The following is an 18,745-nucleotide window of genomic DNA, read 5'->3' on the forward strand; positions in this document are numbered from 1 at the left end:
ATGATTCTTATTGCAATGGCTGATGCTCTTTGCACTCCTCTCTCCTCATTTCCAGCTTTTCCAAAATATCTTTTAATATAAAACAATTACTTTTGTTAAAGCCTTAAGCCTTGTCTCCTTGCCATGATGGGCTCTTTTGTTATTGTCTTCACCAAGATGCTCTTTGTTTCAGATAATATCTCTCATTTACTAAGGTAATTTCTTGTTACCAAGTGTTATGGTAACAAGAAGAATCAAGGTGACACAATGGAGGTAAAAGCTGGTCAATTTCGGATTTCCAGAGCTGTGGTAACATGCTGGATTGGTTGGATAGGCAATACTTGTCCAATGGAGCTCAAATTTGGATATGTTGTAGTCAACATCCATTGGAACAAGTTTCATGAAGATCTTCACCTCATCCGAGCACCAGAGCATGTTGATCCTAGGCCAAGAAGTTGACCTACGAAAATGAACAAAAACAGAATTTATAACCAATAATGCATTTTTAGTTCATTTTCATTCTAACCAAGGTAAAATCTAAGAAAACACAAAAAGGAAGTAAAAAGCTATAAAATGTCAAGAACTAACTCAAAATAATAGGTGAATAACATGAAAAATCATGTGTAAAAATGAACCGAACAGTGACCAACCGTTTGATTTGAGGAATTTGATGTATGAATTGGATTTGGATTCGGATTCAGGTTGGAAGTTTGGGATTCGGATTCGGATTCGGATTCAGGTTGGAAGGTTGGGATTCAGATTCGGATTTGGATTAGGATTCAGGTTGGAAGGTTGGGATTCGGATTTGGATTCGGATTCGGATTTGGGTTAGGAAACGATATCCATGGCAGCGGAAGGATTTAAGAATAAGAGAAAAAAGATGTGTTTAGGGTTTCAGGATAAGAGGATATGAGGATGTGGGTATGAAGATCTAAATCTGAACAAGGAATTTGATTTATGATACGAGGATATGAGGAATTTAAAGAACACAGAAACCCTGTGAACACGGCTAAGAACACAGAAACCCTGTGAATTCGGTTAAAGGACACAGAAACCCTGTGAACACGGCTAAAGGACATAGAAACCCTGTGAACACGGCTAAAGGACACAAACCCTGTGAACACGGCTAAGGAACACAGAAACCCTGTGAACACGGCTAAAGGACACAGAAACCCTGTGAACACGGCTAAAGGACACAGAAACTTCTCTTCAATTCTATTCTCCCCATAAAGAGAAGGGTATGTCGAAGTCAAGAAAGAGGCAAAATCTTCATGAGAATAAAAAACATATCCTTTTTCACTCCCCCTCCCCCCCTTGAAGAGGAGGGGAGGAGAAATTTTGATATGAGAATTTAGAGACAACCGAGGATCGATTGCTCTGATACCATGCTAAAATATGAATATGGGTTTGAATATGTTCATGTTCTTATTTTATTCTTCTCCATAAGGAGGTATATATAAGAGTTTACATGAGTGCTTTACAAGGAATTAGATCTAGTAAAGGATTAGGAAAATATCTCCTAATTATACAATGATTTGACAACTATATAAAATAGGAAAGTAAATCCCTTAATTAACCAAAGGAAATAAATCTATAAAATAGGAAAGTAAATCCCCTAATTAATCAAGGAAATAAATCTCCTTGATTAATTAGGAGACTCACTTCAACAGCACGTCTATGGGTAGTAGAACCATTGTTTTTTGTTTTTTGTTTTTTGTTGTGTGTGTGCGCGATGATATTATAATGAGAGAGAAACAATACTCCCACTCAAAGGTTGATGAAATTAATTACTTTATTACAACTGGACTTGTTAAGCAATTAAAAGTCTAGTTCTAGGATCTAGGTCACTTTTCGCTGCAAGGAAGGCTACATGGGTTAGATAAGCTCTTGAACCTCTTCCAATCGTGAACCATAACCATCAGATCAGCCACCTTAGCACCTATATAGTCTGGCAGTGTTATGAAGCAAGTTTAGCTGGAGTCCAGTATTGCTCATGTGATTCATATTTTACTGTACAGGGTGGATTAAGGTGAAATTTAATTGCTTGACTAGATCTTAAATTTTGGTTCTGTTTTTGTTTATTTATTAAATCTGAACGGAGTGGGATTTGTCCAAAACTGGAACCGATTTTTGATATGTTTTTTCTTTAGCAAATTTGAAAAAGGTGAAGTTATTTAAGGGATCGATACTTTGAATTTTGAAAATGCATGACTTAAGGAGAGAAGCAACGCTTTACGACGACAAGGCACCGAAGGTGAGGCAGTGAAGTAACTGAAGGTGCGCGTTGGGAATCGACCAAGGAATGAAGGGATCCGTTTTGATAGATCCTGTTTTGGTATCTTACCATCGGATACCGACAGTCTATTCTAACATTACCGACCTTTAAATATCGGGTTTTCATCAATTTTACGGCTGATCCCAAACCCTTTTCTTTACTTAAATAAGGGACTTGCCTGTTTAAGGAATGAATAGGATGGAAAGGGGGATCTCATTCCTTCTTCGTTTACCTATGGAATGAATGGGAAAGCAGCTGCTTAGACATAGCCGCTATCGCCCATGGCAAGGGTGAGTCTTTTCTTGATTTGCTTTCTTGAGGAAATGTATTATGATTCCATTTTTAATTTTTGCACTTTGTCGCATATGCGTCTTTTTTTTTTTAGGTCCTTTCCTATTGAGAGGGACGATAATACTAAACTCACACACACTACACGGATGATAGGACTCAAACCCAGAACTTATCATGAGGAAGTAAATACTTCATGCCACTACACTAGCTAGTAGGTCCTTTGCTCATATGTGTCTTTTGTCCCAATCAAATCGACAAACTATGCTCAAATTGTATAGCGGAAGATCTTTAGAAATTAAAGCATAATATTGATTTTATACATTGTGCATTTTGCATGAGGTGTGCGTGCGGCTTTCTCAAAAGCACACATATATAAACATGTATACAAAGTTAAGAAAACTATTTCCTAGTCTTAAGAAAATCTACCCTTTTGGATTTGGAGGAGGAAGCAGCCATTTGGAACCCTGAATATAGCCAAGGCTGAGGAAAGGTTTGATTTGTTCCTCATTCAGCTGTTTGGTGTATTTTTCTCTCCCAACCGTACTTGAACCTGGACCTTAACACTTGTATTCTCCATAGAACACGGTAGTGAATATAACAACAAATTTATACAAAAAAATATTGAAACTATTAATTAACTCTCAAAACCATTCAATTATATGAAAATTCTTAATTAATTAGTGTGTTTTAATTTGCTTACCTATCACGTTCGGGGCGGATCTTGTTGTTCCAGCCGGATGGGGTGATGACCTCGGACATGCTGGTGTAGGCAAAGACAACCCTGGGACTGGTCCTCCAAGCCCTGCCCAAATACGTGCCATTTCCAGTCCCAGTTATGTTGCAGTGGACAAATGAGTATCCAGTATCCTCTGAAGCTGAGTCCCTTGCTTGTGCTGTTATCTCTGTCATATTTCATTATTCCCTAGCACATGTAACTCAGTGTTCTGCACCCATTAATTAACTACCCCCAAAACCATGACATAATACATAGACAACAAACAGCTGAGTTATAGTGAAGAGTTAGTCGTATACATAATGTTTCTCACACAACATATGTATACGTGAAATTCACTATTTTAAGAAGAGACTCGCATTTAGCGATTTGATTTGTAAAACATGTAGGAAGAGTTAACAAAAGTTCCTTTATAAGTTTTCCCTTATTTAGGAATTATAGGGAGAGTTTGGGTGGCATTACCAAATAGAGACTTTCCACTTCCAAAGATGAAATCCACAGTGCCTTCAATAAAGCAGTCCTTGAAAAAATGATTGTCCATGTCATCACAAAGTGTGTCCTGGAAACCAATCAGCCTGCAATTGAACAAGGCTGACTTGTTCCCCGACACCCTCAATGCCAATGCCTGTTCTCCCACTCTTTTCCCATCTGGCCTTGGCAAAGAGTTCTTCACACACCCACAAATCAATGTAAATTATAAGGAAACAAAAATATTAAAAGAAAGTTAATAAAAAAAATTATTGTGTGTGATGATAATATCACGTGACATGAAATATTTCTCATAAACGTGAGACATTTACGTACCTTAATAATAAGATTAGCTGCCACGAAGTAGTCAGATTCGGCAATCACTGTGGCACTGTCCACAGTTCCATGCTTTTGGGTTGTGCCAGCAAAGGTCAAAGTTGGCATATTTGTTGGAGAGCCATAAAATGTAACAAATGGTTTATTCCTTGGAATTGTGATTTTCTCATTGTACTCTCCCCCTCCAATGTACACAATGACACATTTGGTGTTGTCAGCCGGAATGCTATTAACGGCATCAGTGATGGTCTTGATTTCTCCACTTCCATCTTTCATAACCTGAACGACGGTTTGACCAACCTCAGCCGTTACAAGGGCATGGTCAAGCGTGCCCTGCCGTTCATTCACGTTGTTATATATTGAACCACGTGTTGACTTGGGAGTGGTCGGCTGGTACCGGTGTATCATCATCTGCCATGGCTATAGTGGCGGTGAGGAGAATTAATGTCACGGTTAGAGCTGCATGGACACCCAATTAAGCATATGTTTATTCCCAATTTTTTCAGAATTGAACTTTAATTACTAAATTGTGGAACCTATTAAATTAGATTATACTTTATTTTTATTCTCCACATGATCCGGAGTTTTTAGAAAGAGAAAAGCACAAAATCTCACTCATCATCAAGCAAGTTCAGTTAGAATCTAATCAAGGCTTAACCTAACTCTTTGCGCATGCACAACTAATTTATTATGTGAAAATTAAAAAGACATCCTTTTTTTTTGTAAGCACATTATAGATCTTAGAACTTTCAAAAGTGGAGCATAAGTATTAATAAATGTTAATGTGTCTTTTGTACCAATCAAATCGACAAACTATGCTCAAATTGTATGGAGGAATATCTTCACAAATTAAATCATAATATTGATTTTATACATTACTATATAGCTAGCTCGTGTACATTTTGCATGAGGCGTGCGGCCAGCTTTCTCAATCGCACCCGTATATAAACATACATACATATATATAGTTAAGAAAACTATATCCAATATCTACACTTTGGGATTTGGAGGAGGAAGCAGCCATTTGGAACCCTGAATATAGCCAAGGCTTAGGAAAGGTTTGATTTGTTCGTCCGTCAGATGTTTGGTGTATTTTACTCTCCCAGCCGCACTTGAACCTGGACCCGAACACTTGTACTCTCCATAGAACACAGTGCTACAATATTTCCACATACACACATAAAATAAAAAATTTATTGATCAATATTTATTAAGTCTAAAAAAAAGCATTATATGAAAATGCTATTAATTAGTGTTTTTTAATTTGCTTACCTGTCACGTTCGGGGTGGTTATCGTCGCTCCAGCCGGCGGGGTTGATGACCTCGGAAATGCTGGTGTAGGCATAGACCACCATGGGATTGGTCCTCCAAGCCCTGCCCAAATATGCGCCACTTCCAGTCCCAGTTATGTTGCAATGGACAAATGAGTAGCCAGTATCATCTGAAGCTGAGTCCCTTGCTTGTGCTGTTATCACTGTTAATCCATTATCCCCCAGCACATGTAACGCAGTGTTCTGCACCCATTAATTAATCAACCATCAAAACCATGACATAATATGGACCATCAACAAGCTCAATTATACAGAAGATTAACTCGTACATATAACGTTTCTCTTACAACATGTAAATGGAATTCACTATTATATGACGAGACTCGCATACAGAGTTCCTCAATAGATTTTCCTTTCATTGAGGAATTATAAGGAGAGTTTGGGTGGCATTACCAAATAGAGAGACTTTCCACTTCCCCAGATGAAATCCACAGTGCCTTCAATAAAGCAGTCCTTGAAAAAATGATTGCCCTTGTCATCACAAAGGGTGTCCTGGAAACCAATAAGCCTGCAATTGTACAAGGCTGACTTGTTCCCCGACACCCTCAATGCCACCGCCTGCGCTCCCACCATTTTCCCATCTGGCCTTGGTGAAGAGTTCTTCACGACCACAAATCAATGCAAATTTTAATCCTCACACAAATATAATAAAAGAATGTCGACAAATATTTATTGTGTGATGATAATATTATTTGACATGTTAATGTGATAAATTCAGATACCTTAATAATAACATTTGCTGCCATGAAGTAGTCAGATTCAGCAATCACTGTGGCACTGTTCACAGTTCCATACTTTTGAGATGTGCCAGCAAAGGTCAAAGTTGGCATATTGGTTGGAGAGCCATAAAATGTAACAAATGGTTTATTCCGTGGAATTGTGATTTTCTCATTGTACTCTCCCCCTCCAATGTACACAATGACACGTTTGGTGTTGTCGGCCGGAATGCTATTAACGGCATCAGTGATGGTCTTGAATTGTCCACTTCCATCTTTCATGACCTTGATGACGGTTTGACCAGCCTCAGCTGTTGCAAGGGCAGGGTCAAGCGTGCCCTGCCGTTCTGTGTATGGCTTCACGTTGTTATTGAGCCACGTGTTGACTTGGGATTGGTCGGCTGGTACCGGTGTATCATCATCCGCCATGGCTAGGGTGGCAGTGAGGAGAATTAATGTCATGGTTAGAGCTGCATCGACGCCCATGCATGTTGTTTTTCCGGCCATTTTTTTTTTTTTTTTTTTGGATTTTAGGTTTTGAGGTTTTATATGTTTTTCGGTGCTGCTGAGGCACATATTTAGAGGGATTCATCCAAAATTTGTGAGACTTGGAGAGCTTCTCGCACATTTTGGTTTCCAATTAGGGGCTAATGTTCATTGGAATTTCAGATCCACACTTTGAATTAGCTGAATAACAGAAACCCACTAGCAGCTTAATTTGGGAAGGAAAAGGATGAAATTTTTTTAATAGAAAGAGTGCGGTTGTCACTGAGACAATTAATCCTCTTGACAGGGTGACAATACATTTTTTTTTTTTTAAATGTGTCTTTAATTATTTTCATGATCATTTAGAAGTGAAGCAATTAAAAACCTAGCCCTAGGTCACTTTGCGCTTCCAGGACCGATTACAAGCTACATGGTTAGTCCATTTCAAAGTCGATGTCGAATTGGAAAAGCTCTTGAACCTCTTCCAATCGTGAACCACAGCCGTCAGATCAACCACCTTAGCACCTATAGTCCTGCAGCAATTGGCATGAACGGTTGTGACAGCTTTGAATTCCCTGCTAACTTCACAGAAGCCACTGAAGTAACGGGTGTCCAAAAACCTCACGCTGAGGCCTACCTCTCTCTGAAAACACCTTCCTTCATCATGCCATTTAAAACATCCTGCTCTTTCAATTTGGTTGAGTAGTTTTTCTTGGCATACCACTTTTCGAATAAGGAGATTGTTCTGTTGTTAGATCTCACCATGTAGAAACCTGTGTTGATGGGGTTTGCTTCAGACAATTGATCACCATTGAAGCTATCAGTGCTGATTTGAAGATCTCGTTGAAGCTAATTAGCCTTGGAAAGGGGTTCCTTAGCCACACCACATCACATCTATGTCCTGGGAATGAAAGGTTAAATATATATATAAGTCTGAATGAGTTCATATAAATCTAAACACACAAAAATGTATATGCTTTCTTAATTTGCTCCATGTACGCGTGATTATACTGCATTTAAACAAATATATAAGAGTAATGTTCACTTCTTTTACCGAGTAATGTAAATACATGATTTAACAAAATAGGAATACGAGAGAATGTATCATGGTTATGGAATATATTATATATCACATTTTGCTTGGTTAATTCGTTTTACAAGAGTATTATGACATATTACATATGTAATACGTTGAATCATATTGTATATCTGTAAGCTAGAAAACTTACCGTGAATATGAAACTATAGCCTCGCTCAAGCATTTCTTTGAGAAAGAGAGTTCTCCTCCACATCATGTTGATAAAATCTTGAGACATGTACAGTTTCTCAGCCTCAAAATCGGCAGGATCATCTGCTTCGAGCTTGTGGCAGTGAAGGTGGAGAAACTTACAACGTTCGAAAGATGTTTGATGGACCGCCACGAGAAGAAGTTGAGAAATCAAGCCTCGTGTGTTTTCTCCATGCCAGAACCCATCTAAAAATAAATCAAGCATTGGCTTTTCTCCTTCTACGTACGCTTTATTTACAATCGCAATTATCACAGTCTTGTAAGTTCCCATGGAAGCATTATATAAAGCTGATTCAAGCTCATCTTCTTTGTTGTTTGTGTTGATCTATTAATTATTTCAAAAAAATTAATTAGAACAAATTAAAACAATTTAATAAAATCGGAAACAAAAGAGAACTGAAACCAAAGTGAACTTGGGATTGGTCGGCTGGCAGACAACTCCTCCGCCTAACCAAAGAGAACAGAAACCAAAACTTTCTTATTAAAACCGAAACCAATCTAAACTAAACTACCCTTCCTTTTTATTTATTGTATATTTTATTATTTATCTTCCTAACTAAATTAGGGTTTTGACGGTATAAAATGAGAGTTGATTATGCGAACATAGCGCAAGTTTGCAATTGCCTTTGGTCGCGCCTTATTATGAGTTTATACACTCCTGTTGGATACATGCATCGGCCGGTGCTGCCTACCTTACCTGCAATCCTTCGTTTTACAATAATCTGATATGTTATGTTGTTAGACAGATTGATCAATTGATGGAGACCGAAGACCTCATATATAATATGTTGAATATGAGAGTTCTCCTCCACATGATGTTGATAAAATCTTGAGACATGTACAGTTTCTCAGCCTCAAAATCGGCTTTCTCATTTGCTTCCAGCTTGCGGCAGTGAAGGTGGAGAAACTTACAACGTTCGAAAGATGTTTGATCGACCGTGCATGCAACAAGAAGCAGGTGAGAAATCAAGCCTCAAGCATGATTATTTGATCCATATACACACAAATCCTTTTTAAAAAATGTGAGTGACGTATATTTGATCCATAACAAATCGATAAATTACAATTTATTCTTCTGTTTGCACCAAACAAGCTTTTCCATCCCAAATTTTTCAGAATTGTACTTTAATTACTAAATTCTGGAACCTATCTTAAATTAGATTATACTTGATTTTTATTCTCCACATGATCCGGATGTTTTAGAAAGAGAAAAGCACAAAATCTCACTCATCATCAAGCAAGTTCAGTTAGAATCTAATCAAGGCTTAACCTAACTCTTTGCGCATGCACGACTTATTTCTTATATGAAAACTAAAAATGGATCCTTTTTTTTGGTACGTACATTATTGATCTTAGAACCTTGAAAACTGGAGCATAAATAATAATAAATGTTAATGTGTCTTTTGTACCAATCAAATCGACAAACTATGCTCAAATTGTATAGAGGAAGATCTTCACAAATTAAATCATAATATTGATTTTATACATTACTATATAGCTAGCTTATGTACATTTTGCATGAGGCGTGCGGCCGGCTTTCTCAATCGCACCCGTATATAAACATATATACAATTAAGAAAACTATACCAATATCTACACTTTGGGATTTGGAGGAGGAAGCAGCCATTTGGAACCCTGAATATAGCCAAAGCTTAGGAAAGGTTTGATTTGTTCGTCCGTCATATGTTTGGTGTATTTTACTCTCCCAGCCGCACTTGAACCTGGACCCGAACACTTGTACTCTCCATAGAACACAGTGCTACAATATTGTCACATACACATAAAATAAAAAAATTATTGATCAATATTTATTAAGTCTAAAAAAAATCAATTATATGAAAATGCTTAATTAATGTTTTTTAATTTGCTTACCTGTCACGTTCGGGGTGGTTATCATCGCTCCATCCGGCAGGGTTGATGACCTTGGTCATGCTGGTGTAGGCATAGACCACCATGGGCTTGGTCCTCCAAGCCCTGCCCAAATATGTGCCACTTCCAGTCCCAGTTATCTTGCAGTGGACAAAAGAGTATCCAGTATCTTCTGAAGCTGAGTCCCTTGCTTGTGCTGTTATCACTGTTAATCCATTATCCCCCAACACATGTAACTCGGTGTTCTGCACCCATTAGTTCATTAACCGTCAAAACCATGACATAATATAGACCATCAACAAGCTCAATTATACTGATGAGTTAATCGTACATATAACGTTTCTCTTACAACATCTATGTGAAGTTCACTATTATATGACCAGACTCGCATATAGAGTTCCTTAATACATTTTCCTTTCATTGAGGAGTTATAGGGAGAGTTTGGGTGGCATTACCAAATAGAGAGACTTTCCACTTCCCCAGATGAAATCCACGGTGCCTTCAATGAAGCAGTCCTTGAAAAAATGATTGCCCCTGTCATCACAAAGGGTGTCCTGGAAACCAATAAGCCTGCAATTGTAAAAGGCTGACTTGTTCCCCGACGCCCTCAATGCCACTGCCTGCGCTCCCACTCTTTTCCCATCTGGCCTTGGCGAAGAGTTCTTCACAACCACAAATCAACGTAAATTTTAAACCCCACATAAAAATAATAAAAGAATGTCGATAAAAATTTATTGTGTGTGATGATAATATCATGTGACATGCTGATGTGATAAATTTACATACCTTAATAATAACATTAGCTGCCACAAAGTAGTCAGATTCAGCAATCAACGTGGCACTGTTCACAGTTCCGTATTTTTGGGAAGTGCCAGCAAAGGTCAAAGTTGGCATATTTGTTGGAGAGCCATAAAATGTAACAAATGGTTTATTCCGCGGAATTGTGATTTTCTCATTGTACTCTCCCCCTCCAATGTACACAATGACACGTTTGGTGTTGCCGGCAGGAATGCTATTGACGGCGTCAGTGATGGTCTTGAATTGTCCACTTCCGTCTTTCATGACCTTGATGACCTTTTGACCAGCCTCAGCCGTTGCAAGGGCAGGGTCAAGTGTGCCCTGCCGTGCTGTGTATGGTTTTACGTTGTTATTGAACCATGTGTTGACTTGGGATTGGTCGGCTGGTACCGGTGTATGATCATCCGCCATGGCTATGGTGGCAATGAGGAGAATTAATGTCATGGTTAGAGCTGCATTGACGCCCATGCCTGGTTTTTTTTTTTTTTGGCCTTTTTTTTTTGTTTTTGTTTTTTTGGGTTTTTGGTTTTGAGGTTTTGTATGTTTTTGGGTGCTATTGATTTAGAATGGGAGATGGATTTGATTATATAGTCCACTATGCAAGAGCTGCTTAATGCAAATATTTAGAGGGATTCATCCAAAATTTGTGAGACGTGGAGAGCTTCTCGCACATTTTGGTTTCCAATTAGGGGCTAATGTTCATTGGGATTTCAGATCCACACTTTGCATTAGCTGAATAACCCACTAGCAGCTTAATTTGGGAAGGAAGAGGACATAATTAAGAGAGTTTTACTTAACCATCTCATGTAAAATCTCAATTATACCCTTGCAAATTATGGATATAACACCATATAGTCACAAATTAGCAAGGGTGGAGCCATAGTTACACTAGGGTGGGCTCCACTCCAGTATAAATATCTAGAAAAGTGTTAATTTTAGGAAGTTCAACTTCTTTAATGAAATTCGCCTCATTCAGAAAAAAAGTAGTCCACTCAAACTCGATAACTCTTTTAATGAAATTTTTTTATAGAAAGAGATGCACTTGTTTAGAAGTGAAGCAATTAAAAACCTAACCCTAGGTCACTTTGCCCTTCCAGGACCGATTACAGGCTACATGGTTAGTCCATTTCAAAGTCGATGTCGAATTGGAATTAGATAAGCTCTTGAACCTCTTCCAATCGTGAACCACAGCCGTCAGATCAACCACCTTAGCACCTATAGTCCGGCAGCAATTGGCATGAACGGTTGTGACAGCTTTGAAGTCCCTACTAACTTCACAGAAGCCAATGAAGTAACGGGTGTCCAAAAACCTCACGCTGAGGCCCAACTCTCTGAAAACACCTTCCTTCATCATGCCATTTAAAACATCCTGCTCTTTCAATTTGGTTGAGTAGTTTTTCCGGGCATACCACTTTTCGAATGAGGAGATTGTTCTGTTGTTAGATCTCACCATGTAGAAACCTGTGTTGATGGGGTTTGCTTCAGACAATTGATCACCATTGAAGCTATCGGTGCTGATTTGAAGATCTATGCTTTCGTTGAAGCTAATTAGCCTTGGAAAGGGGTTCCTTAGCCACATCACATCTATGTCCTGGGAATGAAGGGTATATATATATATATATATATATATATATATATATATATATATATATATATATAAGTGTATGAATTGAGTTCATATTAATCTAAACACACAAAAATGTACCGCATTTATACAAATATATAAATCGGAATACAATTTAACAAAATCGGTAATGTTCACTTCTTTTACCGAGTAATGTGACTACATGATTCAACAAAATCGGAATACGAGAAAATGTATCATGGTTATTATGGAATATATTATATCACATTTTGCTTGGTTAATTCGTGAGTATTATGACACATATTATGTTGTTAGCAATTGGTCAAGTAATCGTGACCGACGACCTCGTATGTAATACGTTGAATCACATTGTATATCTGTAAGCTAGAAAACTTACCGTGAATATGAAACTATAGCCTCGCTTAAGCATTTCTTTGAGAAAGAGAGTTCTCCTCCATATCATGTTGATAAAATCTTGAGACATGTACAGTTTCTCAGCCTCAAAATCGGCAGGATCATCTGCTTCGAGCTTGTGGCAGTGAAGGTGGAGAAACTTACAACTTCGAAAGATGTTTGATGGACCGCCACGAGAAGAAGTTGAGAAATCAAGCCTCGTGTGTCTTCCCCATGCCAGAACCCGTCTTAAAATAAATCAAGCATTGGCTTATCTCCTTCTACGTACGCTTTATTTACAATCGCAATTATCACAGTCTTGTAAGTTCCCATGGAAGCCTAAGATAAAGCTGATTCAAGCTCATCTTCTTTGCTGTTTGTGTTGATCTATTAATTATTTGGGCTTCTTAGATCTAGGTCCACAACGATTAGCTATCATTGGGTTTAGTCCTCGCGGTTTTAGTTTTAGATGCAGGTCCTTTTACATTTATTACTTTTTTGTTGTGTCAATTTTACCCTTTGAGGTAAATAAGGAAAACACATTGAAAATCTAAATTTAATACATTATTTCCTTGTAATTGAATTCCATAATTTAAATTTTGAATTCTTTCCTTCATAATATTCCTAATATATGGACAAAATACAATTTAATCAATACAAAGTAAAGACCCACAAATTATACCAATACAAGCACCCACATTAAATTATATACCTGACATACAAGTAAATAGTGTTATTATTAGTAACGAAAAATACTTAGTGATAAATCATGTTACCTATAAGTTAGGAACATAAATTAGAAAACTACCTATAAGTCAGATAAAAAAATAGAAAACTACCTATATCTCCGGTACATAAAAAAGATAAATGGTAAATCGTATGTTACCTATAACTTAGATTCATAAACAAAAAGGCAAAAAAGTGTGGTACCTATATCTCATGTATGTCAAAACACAAGTCAATTAATAACTTTTTTTTTTGTTAAAGGAATATGTTACCTATAATTTAGATATATATATGAAGAAAAATATATCAAAAAATATATTACGTACCTATGTCTCCGGTATACTATACATAAAAGAACAACTAAAAAGAACAAAATAACTGAACCTGATTAAAAGTTGAGCATATATTCAACATAAAATAATAATAATAAGATTACCTCATTAAGAGTTGTTGGATGAGGAAAGAAATATAATATTGGCTAATTATCTCATTAAGGTAAGTAATCGAAGATAATGGGCAAAGGTAAATTGGATAAGGAAAGAAATATAATATTGGCAAATTATCTCATTAAGGTAAGTAATCTAAGATAATGGGCAATATTGGAACAAAAAATGATTTTAAATATATAAAATAAAAAGATTACATCAGACAATATTCAAAAAGGAATGTAATCCTATGTGGCACAAAAGTCAAAGGACTTGTATCAAAGTCACCAAATCCGAGGATTAAACCCAACTTCTAGATGAGAATTTGGATCTATATCAACTTTTCTATAATTATTTCAAAAAAAAATAATTAGAACAAATTAAAACAATTTAATAATAGATTAAACAAATTAAAACTTAATTACCTTGGTAAAGGGTTGGCATTGGTGTGTGGTCTGGTTGAATATACACAAAATTAGTAAACTAGAAAATAGAAGGCATAATATGGCAATGTGACAATTTTCCATGTCTTGGAGGTCTTAGCTAATACACTATATGATAAGCGTTAATTTGATCATATATAACAATCTTAAAGAGAGCTCTCTATCCATAAAAACTGGAGAGTTGAAGAAACTGACGACCGACAATGTCATGCAATTTTTGTGATCAATGGCTAATTAGGCGTGACATTGGGATTATATTAACTGCTATTAATCTTAAAAAAAACAAAAACGATATTGTTGTGAACGTAAGTACAAACTCATGAGACATCACCTAAAAAGATCAAACACAGAATTCTATATTGTCATATAACATATAATCCTAATTAAACTATGTTAGGATTGACTGACTTTTAAAAAGCGAAAAAAGAAAACTATGTCTAGGACTAGGAAATCTAGCCAAGGGTCACATTGAAATTCTTCCAGGAGCCCTCACAATTTACATGGCTAGTCCATGTCAAAGTCGACATCTGATTGGAATCGGATAAGTTCTTGAACCTCTTCCAATCGTGAATCGCAGCAGTCAGATCAGCCACCTTAGCGCTTATAGTCCGGCAGCAGTTGGCATGAACCGTCCTGACAACTTCAAAGTCTTTGCTAACTTCACAGAAGCCACTGAAATAAAGGGTGTCCAAAAACCTCACACTGAGGCCTAACTCTCTGAAAAAACCTTCCTGCATCATGTTGTTCAAAACATCCTGCTCTTTCAATCCTGTGGAGTTGTTTCTTCTAGCGTACCACTCCTCGAATAGCGAGATTGTTCTGTTGTTGGACCTGACCATGTAGAAGCCTGTGTTGATGGGGTTGGCTTGAGACCATTCATCCCCATTGAATTTATCAACGCTGATTTGAAGATCTATGCTTTCATTGAAGCTTGTTAGCCTTGGAAATGGGTTCCTTAGCCACAACACATCTATGTCCTGTAAATGGAAATTTTGGATATAATATCATAACTTTTAGGATCCACCTTACTAAAATAGAAATATTTTGAATCAAACATATAATCCACTCACATTTTGTTTTTTCATTTACTCCCACTTGTGATTTTTACTTGTTAATTTATCAGCCAAAAAACATTACTACGAATCAAACATAACAGAGTATGGCATTATATATTTCACATTTTAGTTTATCAACTGGACCCTTTTACGAGAGTATGACATGTTATGTTGTCAGATTATTTATCGAGTGATGAAGCTTAGTAGCTTCGCAATACGATTATGTTGAGAAAACTTACTGTGAAGACAAAACTATAGCCTCTCTTTAGCATCTCCTTGAGAAACAGGGTTCTCCTCCACATCATCTTGATAAAATCTTGCGACATGTAGAGTTCCTCGGCCTCAAAATCGGCACCATCTGCTTCGAGCTTGTAGCAGTGAAGGCGAAGAAACTTGCAACGTTCGAAGGAAGTTTGATCGACGGCAACAAGAAGCAGGTGAGAAATCAAGCCCCTTGTGTCTTCTCCGAGCCAGAAACCATCTAAAAACATATCAAGCATTGGCTTGTCTCCTTCCACATAGGCCTTATTTACAATAGCAATTATCACAGTCTTGTTTGCCATGGAAGCCTCAGATAAATCTGATTCAAGCCCATCTCCAGGGCCAATTTTGATGCTCTGTCTCAAACAAATTAATTTGAGCAAATCACAACAATTACATATTAAACAAAAACAGAAAAAACCCAACAAGAACAAGAACAAAAACAGAAACAAAAACAAAAACATTATTATTTATTACCTTGGTAGAGGATTGGCATTGGTGAGTTTGGAAGACAAAGAGTGGTTTGGATCCATCCTTGGTCTGGTTGAACATTAAAAATAAAACTAAACCAGCAAACAGAAGGCAAAATAATGTAATATTTCGATTTTCCATGTGATCTTTGAAGCCTTAGCTAACTCGGTTTTCTTGTGAACAAGAAATATGTTGTGTTATTTTCATGAGGGCTGCCTCTCCCTCCCCATATCCGCAAAAACTCAAGAACTCAAGAAACTACCAAGTCATGCAATTTGTATTCTGGAGTAATTAGGAGTGGTGTTGGCATGTATTAAGGATACTTATTAAATTCTAGATGCAAAACGCTACCTGTTGTTAATAACATGACATAAATAAATACCAAAAAACATCAAAGAGAATCCTAATCAGACTATGCTTAGGATTGAGTTTTAAATGCAAAGAGTCTTTTTGAAATTCCGTTTAGTTAATCTTATCTTAATTGTCACTTAACACTGAATTTTCAGATATCGCGAGGACTTTACAACAATTCCCCTGACATGCCTATCCGCAGCTTTATGTTCTTGTATAATGTGACTGATGAGTTTTTGTTTTATTTCTAAATGATATCAATAGTCATCTCTGTGTTTATGCATGAAAATCATTAATACCTTGATGAATTTCGTTTACGTTAATTTTTTTAGCTGATCCAATTAGCGCACACATCAAGAACTTAAATCCAAATGGGACGTGTACACTGATACATGATTTATTTTTAAATGAAGGGTGGTAAATCCTGTGCTTCCTTAGATGATCGTAGTGAGTGAAGCTACATATGAGATGAAAAGATGTATGATAAAGCCAATCAAAGTGGTTTTCCTCTCACTTATATATAATTTGCATAACTAATTAAATAAAAATTCATGGTCAAGCTGTAGAAGATTTAAGGGCAGTCTCTCTAAAAAACTTGATCAATGCCACCATCTTTTCATCAGGAACATGCATATTTTTCACCACAGGTAGCTCAATCAGCAAATATGTGACAGTACTGATTTGTTACGACGAATGTTTCTCTTTTGCTACGATTTTTGTACCTTTAGTGACTATTTTAATGTCCCAATACAGGACAGTATCTTTACCTACGAAAAAACCCGTCGCTAACTGCGGCTAAAACTACTATTAGCATCGTACAAGAAAACCGTCGCTAAATATTATCTTCCCTTTTCCCGATATTGCGAAGGGAAAAATAGAAAAAGACATCATAGAAACTTCCTTTCCAATGTCTTTATATGTATATACACATATTACATGAAAACATATCACAAATTATCGTCCAAATGATTACTATGACACATGGAAATGCCCTAATTAGTTCAACAAACTAGATGAGATAGGAAAAATAGATCAGTGCAAGTTTATCATGCCGCCCATCTGAAGGCGATCCTTTTTCTCTACTAACAAGCTAGCAACTTCCTGTTTCTTCTCAGTCCCTTGAAATGGTCTTTCACAAATACTGCAAAAGTATGAGCGGAAGCTGGATTATAGAGTGTAATCCAAAAGACTGCTATCTTTGCACATCCCCTGGGCATCTTCATCCATCCACAGGCTACGAATTGCATCCAAGCATTCATTGACCTAAAGTTTGTTGGATAATTTGTTTTATGGATGCTACTTTTCCTGCAAAACATTATATGAAATAATTATTAGAAAATTGTAATTTACATTGATAGAGTAGATTAAATAAAATCAATGAAAATTACAGTAAAATACTTATCTTTTGGGATGTAGAAGTTGGTCTCCATTGATACTTAATAGTTTTAGGTTGAGGCGTGTAGTCACTGTCCTTAAGAGTAGATTTCGCCCCTCGGAGACAATGTCTCGGTGTAGCAAGGTTGTATGGCGCTCTACACTCCAGGATACAACAACCTATGACCCTCATAAGCGTACACTCACAATACTTGGGTCAGATGAACAACTTGAATCTTTCCCAAGATAAAAGAAAACAAATTGGAACACAAACTCAAGAATGTGGAGGAGAAAATAATGAAGAAATGTGTCTATCTAATTTCTCTTCTCATCTTTAACACATAGCTCGAATGGTTTATTATATTGGAGATTGCCAACTCCAAGTGAACGTTGGGTTTTTAACCAAGCAATTAAACCACATAAAACACTTGCATGTTAAGAACAAAATTTGATCCCAACTAAGCAATTAACTCACGCAATAAAGATTGGAATCAAAACTTTCACCAACTATTGTAAACCAAATACATTTAACTTATTTAAATGATAAAATAAATTGATATAAAAAGTAACGGTAATAACTCAATTAAAACCAAAGAGGAGATATCAAAACCGACAACGCTAACAATTAATATAAAAGTATCAGGTCATAGATTTTATAAATATAGAAAATAATTGCAGTTTTAAAGAAGTAATCAAACCACTCAAAAATCTGGAAATATAAGTTCAACATAAAATAAGTAATAAAATAATTGTTTGTATTTTGAAATACTTACACAAATTCCAACAAAGTTCACAACAAACATTATAGATTGAAATCAGAAAATTCTTTTGCTATCACATCCAACTGTCAGCCAACGAGTAATACAACCATATGCAACACATGAATGTGATGCCCATATCAAATATAACAAATTGAAATGAAAATTGCTATATAGAATTTCCCTTGCCCATCTTGGCGAAGACGTTTGAAAGGTCAGTTTGAAATAACAATCAACGTATATTTTCTGATAATAGCCCCTCAATTTTGTCCACAAGACTTAAAATACTCTGTTATGTGACAACATTTAAACAAAATGGTAGTCAAGGGTGCA

At 36.6% G+C, this 18,745-nt stretch overlaps 3 protein-coding genes and 3 pseudogenes across 3 annotated transcripts; all 6 read right to left on the bottom strand.

Annotated features, from left to right (window-relative positions):
* Positions 1–2,967: 2,967 nt before the first annotated feature.
* LOC110768834 (putative pectinesterase 48) lies at positions 2,968–4,500 on the bottom strand (annotated as a pseudogene).
* A 431-nt stretch (positions 4,501–4,931) lies between these two features.
* Positions 4,932–6,657, bottom strand: LOC110768840 (putative pectinesterase 63). The gene is made up of 4 exons (XM_021972699.2): positions 6,136–6,657; positions 5,807–6,013; positions 5,355–5,596; positions 4,932–5,238 (listed from the first exon to the last, which is right to left on the bottom strand). The coding sequence occupies exons 1-4, from the start codon at positions 6,634–6,636 to the stop codon at positions 5,073–5,075; spliced, it is 1,116 nt and encodes a 371-aa protein (XP_021828391.2). The 5' UTR covers positions 6,637–6,657; the 3' UTR covers positions 4,932–5,072.
* A 317-nt stretch (positions 6,658–6,974) lies between these two features.
* LOC110768835 (uncharacterized protein At1g28695 pseudogene) lies at positions 6,975–8,578 on the bottom strand (annotated as a pseudogene).
* A 759-nt stretch (positions 8,579–9,337) lies between these two features.
* On the bottom strand, positions 9,338–11,144 carry LOC110768857 (putative pectinesterase 63). Its single transcript, XM_021972721.2, has 4 exons — positions 10,559–11,144; positions 10,228–10,434; positions 9,776–10,017; positions 9,338–9,662 (listed from the first exon to the last, which is right to left on the bottom strand). Exons 1-4 carry the CDS (start codon positions 11,036–11,038, stop codon positions 9,497–9,499), a joined length of 1,095 nt encoding a protein of 364 aa, XP_021828413.1. The 5' UTR covers positions 11,039–11,144; the 3' UTR covers positions 9,338–9,496.
* Positions 11,145–11,645: 501 nt separating this feature from the next.
* On the bottom strand, positions 11,646–13,489 carry LOC110768836 (uncharacterized protein At1g28695-like; annotated as a pseudogene).
* Positions 13,490–14,364: 875 nt separating this feature from the next.
* LOC110768833 (uncharacterized protein At1g28695-like) lies at positions 14,365–16,316 on the bottom strand. The gene is made up of 3 exons (XM_021972695.2): positions 15,936–16,316; positions 15,437–15,814; positions 14,365–15,119 (listed from the first exon to the last, which is right to left on the bottom strand). The coding sequence occupies exons 1-3, from the start codon at positions 16,068–16,070 to the stop codon at positions 14,595–14,597; spliced, it is 1,038 nt and encodes a 345-aa protein (XP_021828387.1). The 5' UTR covers positions 16,071–16,316; the 3' UTR covers positions 14,365–14,594.
* Between the last annotated feature and the right edge of the window lie 2,429 nt (positions 16,317–18,745).

This window comes from Prunus avium, chromosome 2, assembly GCF_965620075.1.
Source record: "Prunus avium chromosome 2, drPruAviu1.hap1.1, whole genome shotgun sequence".
Classification (NCBI taxonomy): Eukaryota; Viridiplantae; Streptophyta; class Magnoliopsida; order Rosales; family Rosaceae; genus Prunus; species Prunus avium.